General features: G+C 43.3%; 1 protein-coding gene across 1 annotated transcript in view; it reads left to right on the top strand.

Annotated features, from left to right (window-relative positions):
- Nucleotides 1–261: 261 nt before the first annotated feature.
- NFATC3 (nuclear factor of activated T cells 3) overlaps nt 262–25,501 on the top strand; it is a 76,274-nt gene continuing 51,034 nt past the window's right edge. The window contains exons 1-3 of the mRNA XM_055000350.1: nt 262–613; nt 12,953–14,090; nt 24,290–24,452. Coding sequence (XP_054856325.1) covers nt 472–613; nt 12,953–14,090; nt 24,290–24,452 — 1,443 coding nt within the window. The 5' untranslated portion in view covers nt 262–471. The remainder of the gene's footprint in view (nt 614–12,952; nt 14,091–24,289; nt 24,453–25,501) is intronic.

Below are 25,501 nucleotides of genomic sequence, written 5' to 3'. Positions count from 1 at the left end.
TGGAAGTTGGCCGCCCCAGGCACAACTCCACTGAGGCCTGTGCTGCGAAGGCTGCGGGCCCTTTACCCACTGGCTTCCAGCCCTCGATGGTGAGCCGGACGTACCGCGCGCGATGGAGCCCGCCTCGCCTTGCCCTCTTTGGGGCAGCCAATGAGCGGGAGGGACGGAGGGGGCGGGGCCTGCGCGCGGCTTGAGGCGGCCTCTCCCTCCCCTCCCCCACGGGTGAGTGACAGACGCGCGCTGAGGAGCCGAGAGGGCGAAGGGCTGCCGCGGCCGCTGCTCCTGCCTTCGCCGTCGTCCTCCCGCCGGGCTCGGAGGCGGCCTTAAGCGTGGCGGGGAAGCCGCCGGTGTGCGCCGCCCTGCCTCCCGCCCTGCCCGCTTCGCTCCCGCCTCCCGCCTCCTTCTCGCCTCAGCGGAGCCCGGCGCGGCGGCGGCTGCTGCGGGGTCTGGGCTCTGCTCACCCGGCCCCCGATGACTGCGGCAAACTGCGGAGGCGCCAACGACGACTTCGACTTCAGGCTCATCTTCGGGGAGGACGCCCAGCCCGGGCCGGGCCCGCCGACGCCACTGCCGCGCGCGCTTGGGCCTGCCGCTGCCGCCGCCGCCGCAGCAGGTGCGCCTCGCCGACCGACGCCGACCGGGCTCGCGCGCCTCGGAGCGGGGCGGGGGGAGCGGGGCTCGGGGGCAGAGCGCCCGCCCCGCGCGCAGCGGGTCCCGGGTTCGGTTCCCGGCGCAGCCGGTCGGGGGCTGCAAAAGCCCCGACCCTGCCCAAGCCCCGCGCCGAGCCCGTGCTCGTGGTTGGCTCAGCCCTTGGTATCTCCCGCTAAATGGAACAGATAGGAGGGGGTGACGGAACTCCCCCCCCGCCCCCCCAGACCCGGAGAGCCGCAAGCCCGCCCGAGCAGGCGAAACCGACCAAGGGAGGGTCCGGCTGGCTGCAAGGCAACTTCCTTAAGGACCTTGGCTCTGCCTTGCGTGCACAAAGTTTGGGGGACAGCCCTAGGTGTGCACGGTAGGAGGATGCAAAAGTCTTTACCTAGTCCAAGGGCAGCTTCATGGGAGACTTGTTTGCTTGTGCTTGTGTTTGGTTCTTGGCTGGGCTGTGGCCCAGGGCTAAGCCCCACCTTCAGTCATCTCTCGCTAAATGGGAACAGATCGGAGGGGATGGGGGGAAATCTCCCCCCTAGACCCAGAGAGCCACCCGCCGGCCTGAGCAGACAACACTGACCTAGATAAACCAAGGGAGGGCCGGACTGGATGCAAGGCAGCTTCTTCCCTTGAGGGCTTTTGAGAGACAACCTCTGGTAGGTGCACCCCCAGAAGGTGCACATAGCAGGGGGTGCAAAAGACTTGACTTGGTCTAAGGGCAGCTTCATGGGAGACCTGCATTTGTAGCTGTGGCTAAACACTGCCCTGAGCCTGTCTGATGGGGAGGGCGGTCTAGAAGTGTAATAATAAAATAAATAAATTAACATTTGCTCTGTATGATGAAGGCCCCCCGAGTTCAGTAATTTCCAGCAGTCAGGTAGCAGGTGATGTGGGAGAGACCCTAGGGGAGGCTATCAGACAGAGGAGGTAGTATTTTGACTGTGGTAGACCAGGGGTTGAGCTGTTGTGCTTAGCTCCCCCCCCCCCCCCAAGTTCTGTTTGCAGGTTATGGTAAATACATATTCCATCTGTATCCAGTGTGCACTTGACTTTTTCCTTATACATGTATTGAGTAATTCTGTTGCATTCAATGGGTAGTCGAACCAGGTGCTGGTCCCTGGTTTCATTTCTCAGTTGGAACACATGTTGATGGGTTCTTAGAAAGAGAACATACTTACAGAGGATCTATGTGCATTCATTGTAACCTCTGCTCAGTAAGTGTATGTTCAGGGTGGGATGGTGCACTCACGTACTTGTAAATGGACATTTTGGAATCTGGCTTATTCCTGAGTGAACACATATAGGAGTGGGGCTGTCAGCTCCATTGTTCTGTGGGACTTGATTTTCAGGAAAAGTTGCATAGGGATTATATTGCTCTGCTCCTCTTGGGGTTTGCTTTGACCAGTCCATGTGTGTAGGTTGAGTTTCACTGTGCCTCGCTTCAGAGTAAATCTATATTGGATGCAGTGCTCTGCTGGCTACAGAGAGGGAAAATGACTAAGGGGGCGTGATAGGGATTTATAAAATTAGAACTCAAAAATAGAGAGAACTTTTCCTCCATCTCCCAAAATACTAGGTCTCTGCGCCAGATGAAATGGACGTTGATAGATTTGGGACAGTCAGAAGTGCTGCTTAACGCACAGCAGCACTGCCGCAGAAACACGTTGCTACCGAATATGGTGGAAGCCGCTGGCATGGGTGGATTTAAAAAGTGATTAGACAGACTCTGGGAGGGTGGGTCTATCAGGACTACTAGCCGTGGTGACTAAGGACAACCACATCCTCAGGAGATAAACGTCTGCATACCATTGTTAAGAGGCAACATGAAGGGAAGGCCTGGGTCTCTGTTGTACCAAGGCAACTGGCTTCTGTGTGACGGGATGGATGCTGGACTAGACGGTTCACTGGTCTGCTCCAGCAGTATAACATCACCGGCTTGCTTCTATGCTAATTTAGGTCCTGGCTGCTGTAATGCTATTCATACTTCCTTGGAAGTTAGTCTTGGTTCTGAATAATCATATGTAGGGTCGGGAGCTGGCAGTCATCTCTGCAAGCTTGCTAAGCGATAAGCCCGTGGGGAGACTCGCTTGTGCTTGTTCTCTCATGTGACTCTCTGGAGCCCCTGCTCATGCTCCCTGGATGATCCTTTTTCTTCTCCAGGTGGAAGAAGCTGGGCATGACATGTCTCTCCTTTCACGTTTAGTGTGAGCGAGGAAGTAACTGGCTATATGTTTGGGTCATCGTGGCTGAAACTTTTGGACCGCTGCTTGATAAAGAGAAGTGTCTGGGAAGCTCTGTGGGTGCTGTACATGCTCTTTTCAGCACGGGAGAAGCTGTCTTCTACCAAATCAGGCTGCTGATCCACTTAGCTCAGTGTTGTCTTTGCTGACTGGGGTGGCTCTTCAAGGTCTTGAGGTGGAGCTTCCCCTTGCCCTTCTCTCCGTGATCCTCTTAGCTGTCAGGGATTGAACTTGGGACCTTGTCTATGCTTTGCGTGCACATATCCTCTCCTACTGAGTTATGGGATCTTCCTCTTTGTTGTGCAGGTTCCTGTCTTTGTTTCAGATGGGTTAATGGGGGTGCAGGCTAACCTGAAACTGGTGACTCGAATAGGTTTAGACTTTTAGTTGTTATAGGCTGAAGTTGCATCTGTGAGCTGTGTTCACGTATGGAAAAAAAGTAGAGAAGCTGTGTGGTAGCTGAAGAATCCCATAATAAGGCTTCTTGTTTATGTAGCAGATTTCAAACAGATATAATGACATACCTAAGGCCACCTAGCGAGTCTTGAATTGGGGACTTTCCAGCCAGTGGGTTTGTTCTGAACTAGCAATGTTAGATCTATCAAGCGATTGGGCTTGAAAAGAAGAGCTCAGGGAGCGTGCTGACATTCAAGCTAGCCGTTTGTGGCGCAGGGGAGGAATTGTGTGAAGTATCCCAGGGCTTTCTGGGTTCTGGTAGTTGTGTTTCGGAGATGTTTGGTTTATTTAGGACATGCAAGTTGTGGTGAGGAAATACAAAGTGGGCTGTGTTCAAGGGGTTTCTAGGTCTCTCCCAATTTTATGCTGTGAGTTAGGTGAGGTTGACGGATAGTGACCTAAGATGGTCTGATAAACTTTATTATTGCCAAATGGGGATATGAACTTGAGTCTCCTAGATCCTAATTTGACACACTAGCCACTGCACCATACTGGCTGAGGGTAGTCTAGAAATAATAATCTTACCCTCACCATGGCAGCAAGGGGTGGTGGCCATGATGGTTGTAGCTGGCAAGCAGAAAATGAGTTTTTGGAGAGATACTTGAATGTTGAGTATCTACCCCTCCCGTCCCCCCTGCACTTGAGGGAGTTACATATTCAGAACAGAGGCTCTGTGAAGGAAATGGCTATATTTATACCCTGCCTTCCTCCCTAGTAGAGACCCAAAGTGACTTAAATCATTCTCCTCTCCTTCAATTTATCCTCACAACAACCCTGCAAGGTAGGTTAGGCTTGGAGTATGTGACTAGCCCAAAGTCACTCAGTGAGCTTCCATGGCAGAGCGGGGATCCGAACCTGGGTCTTCCAGTTCCTAGTCCAGCACTCTAACCACTACGCTACACTGGCTTGATAGCACCACGAGTCCGAATATTATAAACAGCCTCCTAAGTAGTAAAAACGTCGAGTGTGTAATAGAATCAGGACTGAGGGTGTAGTGCCGGAAACCTTCCTGAAGGTTACCGCCTTTGAGGCAGGCTGTCCATGAATCTACCTCATGTTGTAAGAAGGATGCTTGACCTGCTAATGTGTGGCTAAAAGAGCTCACACCTTTGCTACCCTCCTTAAGAAATAGTTTGATGAAGAATCCTTTTTATAGTGCTGTTAAAGTATAGTTTATGTTCCTGATGAATCTCTGCGTTGGGTGCTGTTGGAGAATCTGATAGATGCTCAGTGGTTTTCATGTTTCTGCAGTTTTTTAAATTTTCATAGTAAATTTCAAAATAGAGGGGATTTAGATCCTTTTTGCCCCAGTAAGAGACTTGGCATAAACTTGTGAATTACTCCTGCATTCTTGAATGTAGTGTGTTCATACAATTCTAGACTAGGATAGGGCGGGGATAAACACCACCATACTGTTCTTCTATCTTTGTATGCTGTCAGTTCATAAAAGTATTAGGCTTTAATGACTGAAATTCTACAGAAGCCCTACTTAATATATTCAGTTAGATTCTGAAGAAGCAGTTGGTCCATTTAAGAAAACTACTGGCTGTTGGCAAAAGTTCTTATGACTCTATAATAATACCTTAATTCAAATGATTACAGTGAATGAAAAAAATTTGCTTTGTGTTATACAGCCTTTTAAATAATTGCTATCCAATTTTCATCTTTGGTGTTCACCCAATGTTTTGGAAAGCTGTTTATTATAAAAAAAGCTGTGATAAAATACAGCACAAACTTCTTGTGCTAAAAGTTGTAAAACATTTGGCTGTATCAGTTTCTGAAAAGGAGTAAGATTAATAGTTCCCCAGTGTATGCTTGTGACTTGAATAACCAGTGTACTTCTAAAATGTAGCCCAGCTGCTTAGAAAACCTGTGGGAAGCTAGGAACTTAGGTGAAATGTGAACAGATTTTGAGAAGATGCTGCATAGATAAGGTAGAGGTACTTTCTGGAGATCAGTTGAAAAAATGCTGTATACTATGGGAAAGTATGTAAAATGCTGGCTAGAGTTCTTAATTCAAAGGTGGTGCTTCTCTGTCTGCATGTCATAGACTTCTTAATTGTAAATCAGATTCATAAATAGCCATGTGGACGGTGGCCTGCAAAGAGTAAGAATTGCGTCAGGTGACCCAGTGAGGAGGAATCTTTTATTAAGTGGTCATAGATCCAGAGGAGTTAACCGTGTTAGTTTGTAGTAGCAAACTAGTAAAGAGTCCAGTAGCACCTTTAAGACTAACCAACTTTATTGTAGCATAAGCTTTCAAGAGGCACAGCTGTCTTCATCAGATGTATCTGACGAAGAGAGCTGTGGCTCTTTTAAAAAAAAAAGTTTATAAGTTTATTTAAAACCTAAATATCAGTTCCCCCCCACCCTTTCCCTCCCCCCCTTTTCTCAGACTTCCAACAGTTTTCCAACCCTTATCTTATTCTATTCCTTATTTATCTATTTCATTTATAAATTATCTCATATTTCCCTAATAAACTAATAATATCCATTAAATTCAGATCTATTCAAAACTTATACTTAACAATAATTAAAACTTCACTTTAAATGGTAAAAATCCCTATCTCCAATATTTTCTCCAATTAGTAACTTTCGAATTGCCATAATTTCCCCTTCACATCCCATTTTTTCTCCAAATACTCCTTCAGTCTCCCCCAGTCCTTAAAAAATTCTTCAGAGTTCTGGTCTCTCAGCCTTCTTGTCATCTTGTCCATTTCTGCCATGTACAGCAACTTTTGTATCCACTCTTCAGCTGTGGCTCTCGAAAGCTTATGCTACAGTAAAGTTGGTTAGTCTTAAAGGTGCTACTCGACTCTTTACTATTTATAAAGTGGATAAGAGTCTGTTCTTGTTTGCATTCAAGCGACTAATGTATTGTCTATTGCGGGCTTGTGTGGGCAAGAAGCTAGAGACTTTTGTGGGCATATTTGTAAATCTGTTTTAAGAGCTTGCAGCATTTGTATTTCAGTCAACCCAAGTACATACGGCATTAAACTATGAGTTCAAGCATACTTGAATAATTGAACTGTAAAGCATGGTGTCCATTCAGGCTAGACATCATGGTGCTGTATAATGTGTTACAGGAAAATGTATTTCATGTGTACCAATTTCTTGTAATTTCTGAATACCATCGAGCCTGCATCTCATAGCATGTTCAGTAGTTTTCTGAGTAAGCTGTGCCATATGTGAATTGGGTCTATTTCGTATTTTTCTGTACCCCAGCATAATTGTTCTTACGCCTAAGTGCCCATTTGTTTCTCATTTGGTGTGCATGGCCCCAAGTTACATTTTTTTTTCTGGGATATTGCATCTTCTCTGCACTCAGTGTGATATTTTATCTCCCTTTTAACAGCTGTGTGGAATCAGTTTGCAGGCATCCGTTGGAAGCTGTGGTGTGTTACCGGTTGCAAGTGATGTGACTGTCCCTCACTCTCAATGCTTACACAGTGTATTGTGGACTTCTGTTTAATGTTTTTGTTGACATTTTGGTGCTTGGTGTGCACTTGCTTTGATTATACAGATCTACTCACGTATCAATATATTTTTTTCCCTTGAGGTAGCAAGAAGAAATACACATTTCCAAAAATTTTGAAGCCAGGGCAATATTTTTCCATTTTTTTTTCTGGAAAAAATGGAAACTTTGAGACAAACTGAAATGTAAGCAATACTTACTTTCCTATCAGCCTAACATTTTTACTGCTTTGACAACAATAAAAAGCATAATTTACAACCAAATGTGTAGCATTGTACCAGTTAGCATGTTTATGGAATTTAAAAATAGTTTTCTACAAGCAAAACTGCAACGGCTGAGCAGGATTTTGATGAGGAGGCATACAAATTTCCTGGCTTAAATAAATATAGCCAGTACTTGAAAGGGAGCTACACACTGTTGTCCCCCATACTAACTTAATTTTTGCTATTTGAGAATTAGGGGTGGAGGAAGAGATTGAACTTAATAAAATAAATTTTGTAGTAAACAATGGAAAGTGGTATTGAGACAGAAACACAGTGTCATAAAGTCACAATAGGAGGACTACTGGCACCTTGGGATTTCAACTTTAAAGAGTTCAGTGTTTTCAGTGTTATAATGAATGATCATCAACATCATAACCCATTTTTGTTACCATAATTATTCACTTTGTTACAAATAAATCATTTTCATAAATATGATGTGTATATCTGTCATACACACAGGAATTAACCGTGAAGGCTGTAGATGGTTGTACATACAATTTTTCATGCAACTCATTTTGAGTTTAAAAAAAACATTTCATTCTAAAAGATAAAAGTATAGGATTTTGCTGGATATCTCCCCCCCCCTTCCCAGCCTTCATATCTCTAGTAACGAGCAACTGAAAGCCTGACTTTCAGCAATGATGCGTTGTCATTTTCTTTTATTTGGAAGGGCTGCCTTTCCTCTCAAGATGGCTGGAGTGAATGATTGAATGCTGGGATGTTGTGCTGTTAAAGCTGAAAAGGGACAGAAGCGAGAATGTGTTGAGCCATGCCATGTACTGGCAACCTTGGAATCAGAAGGTCAACTGGCTTGCCGCAGAGTAATTAAAAGATTCTAAATAACTGGGTTTGCATTGACGTATTATCAGACCAGTGCTTACATGCACGCTTTGGGTCACTTTGTGAGTTGGGGTTGCTTTCAGAGGCAATGACAAACCATGGCTATGTTACTCTCATGTTCTCTCACACCTCTCCCCCCCCCCCCCACAGCTTTGGGAACGGAACACTGTTTGGAATGCAGAATTTTGCCGTTCTGCATGCAAGAGGAACTACTTCAGTCTGTAAACCTCCAAGGCTTGTTCCTAGAACAACGTCCGTGCTTTAACATTGCATCTGAATGCAGCTGTAATGTTCTTACTAAACAGGATTATCATTGAAATGAAAGTCTGGTGAAACAAACAAACCCGACGTACCTGCGGTGATCCAGCAAAACAAAATTCAGTTATAAAACTAGTGTGTGCCGTGTCCTATTACTGCCCATACTGCTGATGTAGTACTGCTAATAAAAACAGGACTGAAACTAAAATAGCTCAAACTGTTTATGTATTAAAGCATTTTGCAAAATTCAAACTGTTATTTATGGAAGTGCAAGATGCTTTTCTGACTGTTGCTGAAACTGCCACAAGTGGAGGGAGGGGCTGAGGAGTTCTGCATCCTCAAGTTTATGAGCTTCTACTGCAAATACCTTGTACTTTTTAAAATGAACCCCACAGGATTGCAGTTTGGGGGCTGGACTCTTCTCTTGGGTGGCTCCTGCCCCTTCTATGTTAGTTTATCCAGCCTGGCAAAGTATCTACTATACACAGTAATAATTGAAGTGTTCTTGGGAGATGTCTGGTTAAAGCAAATGTGCAGCCATATTTCGTGCAAGAAGAGATGTAAAACTTGCTGCAGTTCTAAAAGCCTGGAAAACCGTTTTTTTAAAAAAAGAAACAACAAATACGCACAAAGGAACTGCTCTTAAAACTGATTTAAGCAGGTTATATGTATTATGTGTAATTATTTTGAATACTGTATATCATACTTTCTGCTTGCTTCAAATTACAGCAAGCATGTAGTATGGTTTGGAAAAAGGGGGCAGGTTCCAATCTGAATATCCAAGGTATTTAATCACCCCACAGTGGGGAAGGAGCGGCAGTGCTGAGTGAGGGCTCGGCATTTGCTGAACTGCTCCCTCTCAGGTATGCTCAGGGCTGTTTTTCAGCAGGAATGCGGTGGAACGGAGTTCTGGAACCTCTTGAAAATGGTCACATGGCTGGTGGCTCCACCCCCTGATATCCAGACAGAGGGGAGTTTAGACTGCCCTTCGCACAGCGCGTAGGGCAATCTAAACTCCCCTCTGTCTGGAGATCAGGGGGCGGGGCCACCGGCCATGTGACCATTTTCGCCGAGGGCAACCCACTGGGTTCCACCACTTCTTTTCCCAGAAAAAAAGCCCTGGGTATGCTTGAAGAGAAGGAAGGAGAAGTGAACAGGAAGGGCATTGCAAGATATAAACACTAGAGGTGACTGATTCTGGCAGTGCAGTATGATGGAAGGTGTGATTAAAGCAAGATAACTGCTGTAATCAAGGTGATCAGGTCAGGGAAGACAGGCAATTGCTGACTTTCCTGCTGCTACTAAGTAGAATGATCTGGATTGATCTAGTCAATCAGTGAATAACTGGACATATTGGAAGTGGCACATTCCAGAGAGAACTTGTGCTGTTTTGAAAATTACCTGATGGACAGAAGGTTGTATTTTGTTGCCCTAAACAAGTTCATTCAAGATAACCAAGACATTGTAAAAAGTCAAGGTAGGAAAATATCAAGGGTCTGAAAAGGTGAAACCCCACCCCTTTGTTTCTGTTTAAAGGACTTCCTCCTGGAGATGATCAGCGGACCTTGGTTGGGAGCAATACTTTGATTAAAACTTGGAATAAGGTCCCAAGAGAGCAGTGTTCTTGAGGATTATGGCTGCATTCCTACAAAAATTTGGCTTTTAAAGTAATTTTTCATGCGCAATATTTTTTAATCCAGCATTTAAAAATAGTTTTTCTCACTTGATGTATATATTTGCATTTGACACCTATGAAGGGGTAGGGGAGAGCAATACAGGCACGTGGCAAAATTGAGGAAATGTGAGTCAGTGAATGGATTTGGAATTTGATGACTGAGGTTCAAATCACAGTTTAGCCTTGGTTTTCGACTGGAAGTCGTTGCCTCTAAGTGTTGATCTTTGTGTGAAATGGGAATTGCAGTGACTTAGGGGTCTAGTTCGCACATGCGACACCGTAAGATGGCAGAGCCCTGAAAGGGTAAAATGGACTGTACCACTACAGACTGTAGATGAACAGTCACTTTTTGGGAAGCTCTTCTTTCTACATATATTTTAAACAACATACCTGCAAATAGAAATCAGTAAGGGAAGCAGAGGAAGGAATTAGAAACTTCCTTTCTGCTTTCTAGTTTTCTGTCTGCGTGGAGTTTATATCCTTTAGTCTCAGTGATGTAGTCATTTTTCCATCTCGCTCCTACTTCATTGTCCTGTATGTGTGGACCAGGCCTTACTTTCCAGGGTTGTAAGGGTGAATAAAAGATGGAGTGTAAAACACTGTACACCAGAATTGGTATAAGACACCACAGATATTGAAGTGGAATACTGTATGTCTACTGTGCTAATTTTGGCGCGCAGTGTTTGCTTTCAAAATATGGAGGGTAAATGTTAACCATTGGCTAAATTTCTTTGATAACTAAAGGTACATAGGCTGGGGTTCAGACTAGTATTTCCATGGGCACAAGGATTTCTGCGCTCAAGCAAGACTTTCTTGGTGCCCTCTGTGGCATCCTTGGGGATTGCCTCAACCTAGGAGCAGTCTTTTGGGGGGGACCTTTCATCTGACGAAGAGAACTGTGATTCTCGAAAGCTTACGCTACAGTAAAGTTGGTTAGTCTTAAAGGGGCTACTCGACTCTTTTCTATTTTGCTACTACAGACTAACACAGCTAACTCCTCTGGATCTATGGGATGGAGAGTGGCAAGAAAGTCTCACTCTTAGGGCAGAATTCCTTGTGCTGAACAAATGCTACTCTGAATCCAAGTCATAGTCTTCCCTTGTTACTTCAGCAGACTAGAAAACTTCTGTATATATTCAAGGATTTTAGGATGTCTGTTTATAAAGAATGCTTCTGGCGGTGGCAGTAAAAACTTTTGCCCAGCCTGTGGGAACAACGAGGTGTATTTCAGCTACACCTAAAACTGAAATACAGTGCTGTGTAATTTCAGGTATATTGGTCATAATAAAGACAGTACTTTTTCAGAGTTAATATGTGTTTATATGCAAGTCTGTATTAACCTTTAATCTTGCTAGTAATGATTCTTGCTAACGATTCAGCTGTGTATGTGTACAGAATTACACCAGGGCTCAGATCTGATGGTGTTGCTTTCACATTAGTGTGGGCTATGAATGAGTGCTCCCAACTCCACTTTCTATTGTACAGTTTACCTCACAGCATGGTTTGAGATGCGTACGTACAAATAGCAGAAAGTTCAGCTTGGTACTGGTTTAACATGCTAGGTAACGGAACCCTTGGCTCTAAGGAATCCATCCTGTATTTTTGCCATGTTTTGAAATAAAAATATAATTAGGTGGTGTTGTATAGCTAGCTTCTAGTTACTATATTCATATAGTTTAGTACTAAATGAATGAAGGCTGCATTGGCTATGGAATCCTGTATCATTTTCTAAAGCAATTGAATTATATATAATGCCTCTTAAATATAGTGAAATATTTTACGTTTATCCTTTTAGATGACTGTGAATCAGCAAGTATTCATGGTTGTTTTAATCTTGCAAATATGCAAATATTTGCAAGATTAAAAATATGCAAATATGCCAGGTTAAAACACACAAAATGCCCACAAAAATTATTTGCCTGTTTGTTCATGCATCTGTGTTAGTAATTTGTGACCTAATAGAGAATGCCTCTCACCTCTAGCTTTCATGGTCCACCTTTGGATTTTGCAACAAATTGCATTTCAGTTCCAGTTGGACATAAATGTCTGTTTTGGTTTAATGTGCTATGGGAGGAACAAGAGCTGTACATATGCTCATCTACAAACTAATTAGAATTTAATTGCAGCTTAATGTGACTTCTGGAAAAGATGTTTTGACCTCTGGTGACTTCTGTGTGTATTATACAAAACTGAGCTATATGCAGCCATCTTTATGCTGTTTGGTTAGGGATATTCCTAATCTATGATTTAAACCAATCCAACATCCCCCCCACCCCCTGCGTCCTGTAGTAGTTTAGAATCAGACTCTCTCTCAACTTGTCTATACTGGCTAAAGTTTCAGTGACATCTCCTGTTTGTTGAATAAGAGTGCAGGCAATGGTTAGCTCTATATCTTTGTCCTCTGGCACAGTGTGGCTGGTGTAGTAGGATGACACAGTCCCATCATTTGTCAGTCTCTCCCTGATTGAAAGAGTGGCCCTCTTATTCCCGTCTAAAGCGAGATATTTCTTTGTGTATCGTACAGTGTATCATACAGAGGGGCAGTAGATTTTCCAGGTGTCAAAACTTTTTCTATGAACCATAGGCAGGAAGAGGCAAATGATCAGTAGGGCACGAGCACATCATTCATGGCATATCGGAGCATCTCAGAGTAGCAGGTATTGAGCAAGGCCTCCGCTGGGTAGGTGCTGCCTGTCAGAGTACATGGACCAGTGGTCTGACTTGCTTTAAAGTAGCTTTGTATGTGCATGTGTTTTAGAGAAACAAGTTTAAAAAATCTGGCAGCTTATTCCTAAACAGTGTCTCAAATCTGGAGTAAATGGTGTGCATAGATAGCCCTATGAGGTTTTTAATTTGTATTTCTTCACTAACTAGCAGTATATTGTGGCAGTTTGAGGAGTCTAAACTAAGCATACTGAGGGAAGGCAGGTTCTGGCTGAATAAAACTGGAATTTTGTAGTGGGCCAGTAATTTGAGTATTAGTTGGTTTGTAATAGAAATGCTGGAAAATGTTTGGCTACTGCTAAGGCAGTGCTCTTAAATGTGAATTACCTGTATATAATCCGCTTCAATATCTGTCTTTGCTTTCCTTTTTCAGATCTTGATCCAGATGATTGTACATCTGGGTGTATCTTCAGTGTAGACCATTCGTCATCGTCTGTAAATCATCCTATTTGTATCCCATGCCATGGATTTCAGTCACACCCTTCTCCTTTGTCTTCACCTACTAGACTGCAGGGTCATAAAAGCTATGAAGGAACATGTGAAGTACCCGAATCTAAATACAGTCCACTAGGTGGTCCTAAGCCCTTTGAGTGTCCTAGTATTCAAATTACGTCTATCTCTCCTAACTGTCATCAAGGAATAGAAGCCAGTGAAAATGAATTGCACACAAATGGCCCTCAAAATGAATATATGGACAGGCCTTCGAGGGACCACTTGTATCTTCCCCTTGAGCCATCTTACAGGGAATCGTCCCTTAGTCCAAGTCCTGCCAGCAGCATTTCCTCTCGGAGCTGGTTCTCAGATGCCTCCTCTTGTGAGTCGATCTCTCACATTTACGATGATGTGGATTCAGAGCTGAATGAAGCTGCTGCTCGATTCAACCTTGGGTCACCTTTGGCGTCTCCTGGAGGTTCTCCAAGGGGCTGTCCAGTAGATGAACCTTGGCAGGCATCTTATGGATTTGGTCATACCTTGTCACCTAGACAATCTCCTTGCCATTCTCCTAGGACTAGTATCACAGATGAAAATTGGCTTAGCCCTCGGCCGACCTCAAGACCGTCATCCAGGCCGACGTCGCCGTGTGGAAAGCGGCGGCATTCTAGCGCTGAGATCTGTTATGTTGGTTCACTTTCTCCTCATCATTCTCCAACCCCCTCCCCAGGTCACTCTCCTCGGGGAAGCATAACAGAAGACACATGGCTAAATTCTTCTCTCCATGGTCTGGCACCTGGCCTTTCGCCATTCCAGTGCTGTGCCGAGACTAACATCCCTCTTAAAACGAGAAAGACCTCTGAGGATCAAACTGCCATCATGTCGGGGAAAATAGAGCTTTGTTCTGAGGAACAGGGCAGTTTATCACCATCCCTTGAATCTGCGATAGAGGAAAGCTCAGCGTCCCCTCACACACTGAAAAAAGATCTGCCTGGTGACCAATTTCTTTCTGTTCCTTCACATTTTACCTGGAACAAACCAAAGCCTGGTCATACATCTGGCCATACTCCTATATTTCGGTAAGTGGTGTAAAGATAATGAAACAATATTTTCTGCCTCTTGGGAGAAGGCTCACGTGCATGTTATATGAGGGAACATACTGTAATTGACATTGTTTTTCTGCTCTGTCTGCTGTCCTTATCCTGTTGCATTGTTTGTTGGATGTACCAGCTGTTGATTGTATTACAACTCTGTGTAACACACCTCCCGTCTCAATGAGAAAGGTGGACTGTAAATCACATAAATATAGTATACTGAGTTTTATTAGACAAATGGATTCCTAGAAGTATTTTTCAGTAAACAGGTCTCCTAGCGCCTGCTGAACCTTATTATACAGCCATTTTAGTTGCTTCTTAAATAGCCTGTAATTCTTCACTTATTCTGTATGGAGGCAATATGTGTGTCAATGCCGCTGTGTACAGGTTAGTCACAGTGCCCAGACTGTCTCAAGTATCTATTAAATGCAATTTACAGTAAAAAGAAAAGTTATAAGGCATCTAGCTTTGGGACTCGCTAGCTAGCCATTATTTAGTAAGCATAGATATTAAGCGGGTATGAAGTAGTAATCAATCAATTACTAAAATTCTAAAGGCTGAAGATTTTCAGGTATTATCTTGTTGTACAGCAAATGGTTTAACTAATTTGCTAATGCAGATCTCTGCCTCCCAAGTCCTATTATAGTTTCATAATGTTTAATTCACATTGCCTTGCTAAAAGTTGCTGAATTTTTTTAGCACTTAAAATATTATCATGTCACTAGACGTTTTCTAGTTTTATTTTTGTGTAATGTGTAACCAGGAGCTGTAACAATAAAGCATATATTCCTGGATACTTCTATACTAAAACAAGTTCAGTTGCCGAAATAATACTACAATAAAGTAAAGGTTGTTTATCCAACCGATCACTTAAGTCTGATCCCATTAAAAATATAATTGGATACTTTTCTAGACTATTGAATAAAAATTGGTACTCGTGCAGCCTCTGAAACTTTCCAAACAGGAAAGCACTTACTGGCCATGAGGTCTGGGTATGAGGTAGGATAAGCAACAGTTCCAACTTAAGACAGGTTAAATGTGTCTACAAGGTAACACTGGGGTATGTTGGGTTAGTTATCCCCATCCTAAATTAGTACATGAAAGCTTTGAAAAACTACCCCCTTTTTAACCTAAAGCCATCTCACTAGATTGATAGTGTGTTAAGTCTGATAAGCTAAAAGCTAACATGTGGGTTGCTGCTTAATGTTTTCTAATTTTTGGGAAGTGGTGCGTGAAGCCAGTAGCTGTGGATGGTGTGTATACCGGCCTGCGTATTGGTGTCAGTGGTAGGCCCTGTTATCCTTTCCTTCCTTTCCCACAGGTCCATTGTTGTATGGTTCCATGGTGGTTGTGCTGAGGTATGAGTAGGCATATAGTTGGACCGCTCTAGAGCTCTCTTGATAGAAATGGCTCATAGCCTCTGCTAGCAGCAGGCTTTTGCTACTTGGTAAAGCATGAGAATATGAAGTTTTCATGAAGTGTATTATTGCAGTTCACAATCAACTGTGCAACTCAGAAGTTTTAAGCAAAAACCCCTATTCAAATGATACGTACCTTAAGGCAAACCAAGACGGAATCTGAAGGGCAAATTGTAAGCAATGTGTATAAATTAATTTCATTCAGTGCTTCAAAGAAAACCAACTCTAGAGGATGTGAAATCTTCCAGGTGTCGAAAGGACTGCCGAAGGAACATAGGGAGGGTGCAGAATGAGTCTTTGCATCTGTATTGACAGAGATGGTATTTGAAGGATAACCATACCTGGCCTGTTTTTCTCCTAATAAGCTTCCTATGGCTACTTCTCTCCATCCAAGTTGCTGATTACCCCGCCCCCTGCCCCCAGCTTCCCTGTGTTGCTAACTCTGCCAGTCATCTTCCCTTTGTTTTGCCCCTTTCCAGCAGCTGATGCTGTCTGATTAGGGAAGTAAAGCGCAACCTCTGTTGTTCCATGCACACACTCCTTCAGTCCCGTGCTGTATAAAGCATGTTACTGCTGCTGTGGAGGTATGCTGCACACCATTCCTCTGATTAGAGGAAGATCGGCTGATGAAATACAGAGAGTCTAGAAGCTTCTGCTTTCTTTGCTCCGGCCCTTCTGAACAAATCTGTTCTGCAGCAGGAGCTGTTCTCCGCTGGCGACAAGGCAGGTGGTTAACTGCAGGCCTTCTTCGCTGCAAGCTCTGTTCCCTCTCCCTCTATTGCGTTATAAGTGGATTTATAATTCTGTTTGTGTGACATGTCTTTTCGAATACAATGGTCCTAATATACCAGCTGTCCTTTTCAGATACCAGAACTTTCCTGAAGAAGCTTTATGAGGATGGTAACTTGGGGAAAACCTGAGTTCTATAAATATATCTGATCTAGATATAATCCCAAATAAGGACACTGCTATAGCAAATGCTTACAAGGCAGTACAGCCAAGTGACCTTGGCAGCCCTTTGTAGATATAATGTAGTTATCTCCTGCGGCTACTTGCGCTGACATGGCTAGGAGCTTTCTTTTAGGATTCTGTTTCTTCCAAGGAGGAGAAAAGCTCAGTCGAACCTTTCTAGATGTAGCTTGTGGCTTACATTAAGGTAAAAAGATCACTGTTGTAATGCCAACTGTGCTTGTGAGGAATGGAATTACACTCATGCATGGAGGCTTCTGTCGTGCGGGGGTGATTTTTTTCCCCCCTTTGAAGATGTTGTGTTTCTGTTAAACAGAGTGTCTGTCCAGATTTGACAAGTAGTCTGATAACTTAGGGTTTCCCGTTCCAGTTTTAGCTTACAGTACAAGCTGGTAAACTGATTTCCCGTATTCAAGGTCAGGACAAGTGGATATATTGTGATCTTGTCCTAACTAACCTGATACATTGACAAGTTTATTAATCCAGCAACGGCTTTAATTTATTTATTTATAAACATTTATCATCTTGCATTGCCTCAAGGCAGCTTTTAAAATATGTGCAGTAAGTAAATAACAAATATTTAAAACAACTTACTGTTCTCTATAAATATACTTCACCAGTTCCAAACAAATGCAGACCCTTAGAATTGGCCCAGAGATCCAGCAGCCTCCAATAAGACTAAGAAAAAGCCCTTAATAATTTGGGACCTATATATTTAAAGTTCTTCATGATCAGTTCTCTTCAGACTGTTGGAGTCACCACACATTGCAAAGGTGTTTTATCCCCTGTTTCCCAATAACATCTTATCATTGATTATGGTAAACAGTAGAGTGATTATTATTCATTCATTAAATGGAATTGGAACTTCCTCGAGCTTAAGAAAATATATTGCAAATCGAGGTTTTATTTTGCAGTCCTGTTTACTAGTACGTTTTCCTTTCATTTGTTGAGCTGTTACGGACATTTTACCTGTTCTAGTACACTGGCTTAGAGTTCGTCCTTTATTATGGCAGCCCAGGCTGTGCATCACTCTTGCAAAAGAATGGATTTGCTGTCTGTATTCTAAAAACATTGCTTGATACATATTTCTTGAAAAAGATTTCAGTAACTCACCACACCTAGCATAATTCTGCAACAGGACAGACCCGTCTTCAGCCTTCTACAAGCCCGGCAAGAACTTTATTTTGATAGAGTCAAGATGATGCTTTTGACACTTTTTTTTGGGTCAACATTGCTTATTATGAATACTGTAGTTTTGTAATTGGACAGGGCAGTTCTTTGCGGAAGAATATATTCCATACATTTTTGTTGCTATTAGCATTGTAAGTTATGCCAAGGGCTTATCTCGTGCATAGCCTTTTGTCAGTTTTGCATGGCATTGTTTCACAAGAAAGATGCTTCCCGTCTAAAAGCATTTATATGTGAATGATTTCAGTGTATGTTCTGAGGACTGGGAATGGAAGCAGATGATTCCTCAGAAGTTTTTATTGGGCCTTTGGAATGCATACGCGCTTCCCTAAAACAGCTTGCTCATCCTGTTATCTTATTCCGCAACACACAGTCACTGAGCATTTTGGGGTGTGTGCCCTAATAACATGCCCCCAAACTCTCTCTAATGGAAATAGTTTCCTGAAGTTAAGAGCTTGGAAACCAATGTATGTATTAAACATTGTATATGAGTTCTGGATTGGTTATTTTCTCTGTTCTTTTGTTAGTTTTGCCATGGTCTGAGTCTAGGGACTTTTTTCCCTCTAAAAAAGAGAGGAGTGAGGAATGGCCAAGAAGGTTCTGAAAGCTTGAAGCGTGTGTTCATGCCTCTTTGACTTACTCATACAGTTGGTGCTTTCATACTGAAAGCTGTTCAGTGCCACTTCAGGTGCACGTTGCCCAGGCTTGAACATGGTCAGTTTGGCTGCTTCCACTCTGCCTTGGTTGACAGGTCTGAGTTCTGCCTCCCAGTGAAACCTTTAGGTTTTCTTTGAGGTTTTCCTGGCTCTCTCTCCTCCCCAAGTCAAATATATAAAGAATTCCCTTCTTGCATGTCAAGCTAAATCTTTCAGTTCTTGATCTATGTGACAGAGAAAGGGAGTGCTCCATAATGCCTGCCAGGTTTTCTCCTTTATCAGTAAGGAGTTACAGTAAGGCTTTACTACTTAGCATTTGTTCACTGGCCCATCAAAGCTCTTTTTTTTTTTCAAACTTTAACCCTAATTTTAAATTAGCAGTTCAAAGATCCTTTAATCCTCTTAAGGTTATCATTCAAAGATATGGCGACTCTGCCTGTAAGGGAACAAAGTAGAACAAACAATTTATGCTAGGGCTGTTTTGATTACATTCTGCTCACTAATAGTCAGACTAATTTATATTACTGCATTAGATAAACATTGCCTTCACATAAATTTGTTGACCTGGGGATAAATACCCAAATAAGCTGAGCAAGAACCTTTGAAGTCCTTAACTTTAGAAAACTAAACAATTCAAAGTTTGCACACCATATAATGGCTCTCTTACAGATAAATCTGAGAAGTTTAAACCTTTTGTTACAGGTGCTTGTTTCAACCTGTTTTGCTCTGATTTCCAGTTGTGTAGCAGTGGCAAACTTTTTAATATTCAAACCACTGATGTCTCATCTTGAAAGCATACAGATACAGCGGGATAGCTTTACTAAATTTTTCCTAGACTCCTATTGAATTGGAGCCAATACAGGTAAGCTTGGTAGAAAGGCTGTTCTTATCCCCCTGGTTACTAGGTGATATTTATTTATTGGTGCATCCAAATATATCTTGAATTTTTTTTAAACAATCCACATTTAAGCTGTTGTATAACTCTTACAACTGATTCTTAAACTAACTTAGCGTGGCTGGGACAGGACAGAGATTGAGGGGAAAGCTTTAAGGAATGAAATGAGACTAAAAATCCCATTTGCTGCTTGTGCATGTTTCACGCAGCTGCTACTGTTTGGCTAAGAACAGCTGATCACCTTTCTGACAGACAATTTAACAAAAGATCAGTTCTGGCTTAGGTTTAATAGTATCATGGAGCTCTTTAGTTTCTGGCAAGCTGGTAAGAGTAACCCTTAGAGTTGGTAGCCTGGTTCTTGAAGTTAGATTCCTAGGCTGGAAATAGCATTTTTTGGTCGATCATTCTACATTCTAGGCACCTGTGTGTCTGAACGGTGTATGTTTTTTGCAACGGCAGTAATGCCCATGCTCTGCCCCATGTCTGCCAGTGCTGTCCCAGCTGCCAGCCACTGGCAGTTACTGGGCAGGTGAGGTTGTCGTGCTCATGGTCCGGCTGTGCAGAAATGGGAAGCTGCCTAGGAGTTTTAACGTATGGTGACTTGAGCTTTTTAAAGGGGAGGTGGAGATAGAAAAAATAATAATTTCAAGACTGCCATCAAGAATTTCTGTATGAATTAAGCCTGTAATGGATAGTTTCCTGTGGAGAAATAGCATAGTGGTTGACAAGCAGTACCAACAACCTTTAGACAGTTTCTTGCATTCAAATGTTTAGCTCAGTGATTTACATATGTTCATTTTCCATTGTCCTCGTGAAACAAACGGGATACACTCTGGCTGCTCAAAAATCCTGCTACGCATCTAGAAAAATCTGTTGGGTAGCCAGTTTGTGTGTGCATTTGAAGCTTATTTGTCACTTTAATGTATTGGTTTGCCTTCTAGCACAAAAAGCCTCTCAACATCTCCTTCAGTTTTAATGATAAACCGTAAAGCCTCTGAGAGAGCACTTCCCTCCCCCCCCCCCAACTTTTGTTGGGTTGCAGATCTGTGTCTTCCTCATTGTGCATGAAAATATACTTAGTGGGTTTTTTACTTATTTAGGGAATGTATGCTGCCTCTGTAGACACCTTCTCAGAGTAGCTCACAAGACAACCCCCCCTAAAAATCCCCATTGTTAAAGCCAGCAATTAAGCAAGCAAAGTGTCCAAAGTGTCCACATACGCAGCATGAAGAATTTTAGCATTATAAAATAGTACTCTGCTAGCAGCAGGTCATAAAACCAACCCCTAAAAAGACAGAGCCCTGATGAAAAATGTTTTGCCCTGGCACTTAAAGGGCATCAAAGCAGAGGTCAGGCGAATCTCCAAAGGGAGGGCATTCCAAATGCATGGTGCCTCCACTGGAAAAAGTATCTGGCTGTGACTTGCCTCACCTCTGCTGGTGGTAACCTGGAATTCAGGGCTTAGGGGGAGAAGGAGCTTAAGTGGTGTGCTGGACACCTACTTTCCCTTCCAGGTTAACTCACAATGTCATCTGTTAGCCAGCAAGCCAAAATACTGTCCATTATTTATTGTTGTATGCCAAATGGGAGAATGATAGAGAAGGGGAGGATGATGTTGTAAACCACTTTGTATCTCCTCTCACTGGAGACGGGAGTGGGGAATAAATATATAAATGAATAAGTATTGTCTTAGTTTTCGCTTCACACCTTCCCGTTTTAAAAACATAACCTCTGACTCTAAAAGTTGGCATCCCCCTAGGGACTTTTGCAAGTTAAATGGGTTTCATATTGCTCCATATACTTTCCTTGTAATATCAGAGGATAAAACAGTGCATCACCTAATATCCTATGTAAAAGGCTATGTGTGTTCCAAACAATTCACTTCCTACCCTGGTGCGCCTCCAGAGGGCGCTGCTGTGGAGGGAAGCCAAGATGAGGCAGCCAGACCTTCAGAGAGCACGCCGCAGCAGAAGTCCAGACCGAGATCAGGCATGGAGCAGGCAGCAATGCCTGCTCCCCGCCTTCACCCAGCTGGGATCAGGAGCAGAGCAGGCGGCAATGCCCACCTCGTCTTCACCTGGCCGGGATCAGCCATGGAGCAGGAGGAAATGCCCGCTCCCCCTTCACCTAGCCAAGATCAGGAGCAGAGGTGGCGGCAACATTGGCCCCCTTTACCTGACCGGGATCAGAAGCAGAGGATGAGGCAATGGCCACCCCCCCCTTCTCCTGGCCTGGATCAGGTGCAGAGCAAGAAGTAATGCCTGCCCTCCCTTCACCTGGTTGGAATCAGGTGCAGAGCAGGAGGCAATGCCCACCCCTTCTTCACCCAGCTGGAATCAGGCATGGAGCAGGAGGCAGTGCCCATCCCCCTTCGACCGGGATCAGGTGCAGAGAAAGTGGCCATGCTCGCACCCCCTGCCTTCATCCGGCCGGGATCAGTGACGGAGGAGGAGGGAATGCTTGCCAGCCCACCTTCCCCTTTCTAGAGCCCATTGTGTTTTCCCCCACAACAGGCTTTGTTGCTAGTACGATTAATAAAGCTGCTTTTTTCTGTATTCTAATACCTCTTGATCCTTGCCTACAGAGATCAAGTAGTAACAAATCAAGAGTGTTCTTATTAATAACTGCTGATAATATTTGAGAGCCAATATGGTGTGTGGTTGGAGTGTTGGACTAGGATCTAGGAGCCCCAGGTTGAGATCCCCACTCTGCCATGGAAGCTAATTTGGTGACCTTGGGCAATTGTGCACTCTCAGCCTAACCTACCTCAAAGGATTGTCGTAAGGATAAAATGGAAGAGAGAAGAACAGTATAAGCTACTTTGGGTCTCCAGCAAGGGGAGAAGTGTGGTATAAATGAAGTAAATAAATATTTGACACTTTATCTGAGATGAGCAAGTACTCACACGTCCCATCCATTCCTTTGCTGGCCAGGTAAGCAACTAGGAAATTCTGTTTTCTTGGTCTCTCGTTTTTGAGAGGGCCATGTGTCTCCATGGTGTTTTATCTCCTGATATATGGTGGTTGACCGTGTAGCTCAATCCCTTGATTGGGTGGCAGGTCTGTGACTCCCCATTTCCTAGAGTATTATTGCATTGTTTTGGAGGAAAATTCTTTGATTCTGGCGGGTGAGTTAAAGTAATCCAAGCACTGTGCCTCTTTCCAATTAGACATCAAGGCGGCAGTCTTGCTCAGATAATTGTTGATGATGATTGCAAGGTGTATCAAAAGTTGTGTCAAACGGTTTGCAGGTATGTTTGTGCTCCAGAGGCCAGTGTATTTCTTGACTTTGTAGTATACTTCCTTAAATAACTGTTAGATTAAAATAATTTTCATTGCTATATTAGATAAGAATTAGGGTTCCAGCTGCACATTTTGCTGTGTACGACAGCCACCTTGTGTTTAAATTTTGTTGAGTATATAACTTTATTTGGCAAGTAAGTCTGATCTTGCTAGGCTTACTTCTTGCTTTGACAACAAAATCAAAATAATGCCCTTTTATTTATAAAACGTGTATCTTTCAGTAATAAACCTAGTGTGGGCTACTGGTATTATTTCCTAAAACAATTCCCAGTCACCTATAAAGTGCCGAAATAGTAGAACCTATAAAACAAACAGTTGTTGACCAAATACTAAAACTCTCTCCAAAAATCTTGTCTAAATAGAACAGTTCTACATTTCTTCTGAATGACTGCAGTTTTGGGCTTCCGCGGGCTCCCTGTGGGAAAGTAGTTTTGTCGATGGGCGCTAGAAGAAAAGATTGCTCTGCATTCTTAAATTTTGTCTCTTCAAGTGGTCATATCTGGAACAGGGCATCTTCCACAAAGGTCACGTATGAGGAAGTGTTAGACCAAGGGCATATTGGGCTTCTGGTAAGGTTGTCTTGACTGGGCTGCTTTATTTACAACAAAGTGCTTTAATTGTTAACAAAAAAACACAAATGGACAGCATAAGTCATTCAATAAACAATGCAATAAGACCAAGATTACAGAAGTTAGGGAAAATGCAAAAGGAAAAATGTATCAAGCATGAAATCATAAACAAAGCAACAGAAATGGAATTACAAAGGCAGAAGACAGTGGTAGTGAAGGCAGGATGAAACCTACAATAAACTTTGAATAGACTACAGCTTTGTTCCTTGTCTAAAGACTGTTTTCGCAAACTTCAGAATGCTAAAGTATAGGAGCCTTCCTGACCTCCTCAGGCAGGCCATTCTACAAGGTAGGAGCCTCAACAGCAAATACATATGTACATGCAGTTGTTGTGTACCTTGGTTGCGTGAACCCATGAAAATTATTTTTTTAAAATGTATAATTTAATGAATTCCGGGGTGGGGGGGAGGTTCTGAGGAATAGATACCTGCGGTTATAGCAAGTGGATAGTAGGAGAAGTTTTGCTGTGCTGTTAAATCTACTCATGACTGATACAGGGGTTGCGGGGGTGGGAAGTAGCCCTTACTCCTGCCCTTGCTAACACCACCAGAATGAAATAAAAGTGCAGACTAACACCTCACACAGTGGCATTCTTGACCGGAGCCAGTATTTTACAACATTGGACTGCTCAGTGGATCGGTGCTCCAACCCTAGGTAAGCTAATTTTTGATGGTTGGGATTCTTGAAGCTGTTCCTATGTCTGGAAAATTTATGATCATGTGTAAGAGAGGTCGCTTCAATAGCAGGGTACTGTGTCTTGGCCTCCTATACTTCTGTTCCACTTGAGGAAGAGGGAAAAGGCGATGCCCTCTGATTCTCCCATCTCCCCCCCCCCCCCCCGCTTTGACCTGTATGATGTTCCTGGGGGTCCACTGACCTGTGCAGGCACAAAGCTATAGGGGGAAGAGCCCCCTTCATCTTGTGCAACTCTTCTGATGCGGTCTAGGAGCCAAGCCTTTTGTGCAAAGGATACCCTGTGTCTATTGGCAATAGTAGCTTGTAGTATTCTACACTTTAGGGGTGTATGAGTTCTGGCAGTTGTCAGACTCTTTGGTCTGTTAGGCTGGTACTCTGGTTTCTTCCCTTATTAAGAATTTCACTGAAATCTATGCACTTCTTGTTTTTAGCACATCTTCGTTGCCTCCCCTAGACTGGCCTTTACCTGCTCAATATGGACAGTGTGAACTAAAAATAGAAGTGCAACCAAAAACTCATCACAGAGCACATTACGAAACAGAAGGTAGCAGAGGAGCTGTGAAAGCATCCACTGGCGGTCATCCTGTAGTGAAGGTAAGCAGTGCTGATGAAAGCCTATTTGAATTACCACCATTCCCTTCCTTTTTCTCTTGAATCCTGAGGACACCCTTAAGATTATCGGTAAGAATGACAACGAATGCTTTTTTATGGGTATTAGGAAAAACCTTTCAATTCAGCACTCTCCTAATCATGTGAAACAAATAGCAGTTGCTGTTCAAGGACCAGGCTCATTTCCTCTGCTACCCTATGGATTCTTATGTCGTTAACAGGAATAGAATTGTATGTGGGCAGGATAATAAGGGCTGCCTGTATAACGTCCATGTTTTCTAAAAGCTGGAGCCTCTTTAAGCTGTAAAGAATAATGACACTGCTGGCTCATAGTTTTCAGATCTGTTTGTTTGAAATGAGAAGCATGTGATTTAAATGCTTGTGCCCTATTAAAATCCAATGGGGCTTCAACTTGAACCGTTGTCTACCAGGGAGAGAGTTTCTTTGGACAGTGCTAGTGGGCATTGAATCCTGTGGGCAGTTGCCCAGCAATAGAATACTTAGGAGCAATTTGGCTGTTTTGTGCAGGAGGAGCTGCTTGTACTTAACCATGTCAGAGATGCTTTAGGCCGATCCTGCACTGGGCAGGGGGTTGGACTAGATGGTCTGTATGGCTCCTTCCAACTCTAGGATTCTATGTTTGTTTCCAACACAGTAGCTTCGTGCTGCTTCTCAGATAGGGATACCAGAGCACAAAAATGATCAAGTATGAAAATTTGGATGGGAATCCTTTTCAAGTTCTTTGAAGTGGCAACTGGGGAAGGATCTGGGGCCTTACTTCTAACCACTTTAAAGTTGAATTCAGTATGCACGTATTCTCTATGCTTGATGGACTGTGTACATTTTGTACTTGGTGTCTTTATTGTATAAGGTCCCTTCTTACTCCCTGGTAAACAGTGGGTCTAGGACTCTTCTTTGGGGTGGTGCTGGTGGCGGCAGAGGACACCAAGAAGGGGCACTGTCTGCCATACTGGATAATCTATCATTGTAGGCAGTTATTAAGAGTGGAGGTGCCACCAACACTCAAAATCTCC

This window comes from Eublepharis macularius, chromosome 16 (genome assembly GCF_028583425.1).
Source record: "Eublepharis macularius isolate TG4126 chromosome 16, MPM_Emac_v1.0, whole genome shotgun sequence".
Taxonomy (NCBI): Eukaryota; Metazoa; Chordata; class Lepidosauria; order Squamata; family Eublepharidae; genus Eublepharis; species Eublepharis macularius.
This window is presented reverse-complemented; position numbering and strand designations above follow the sequence as displayed.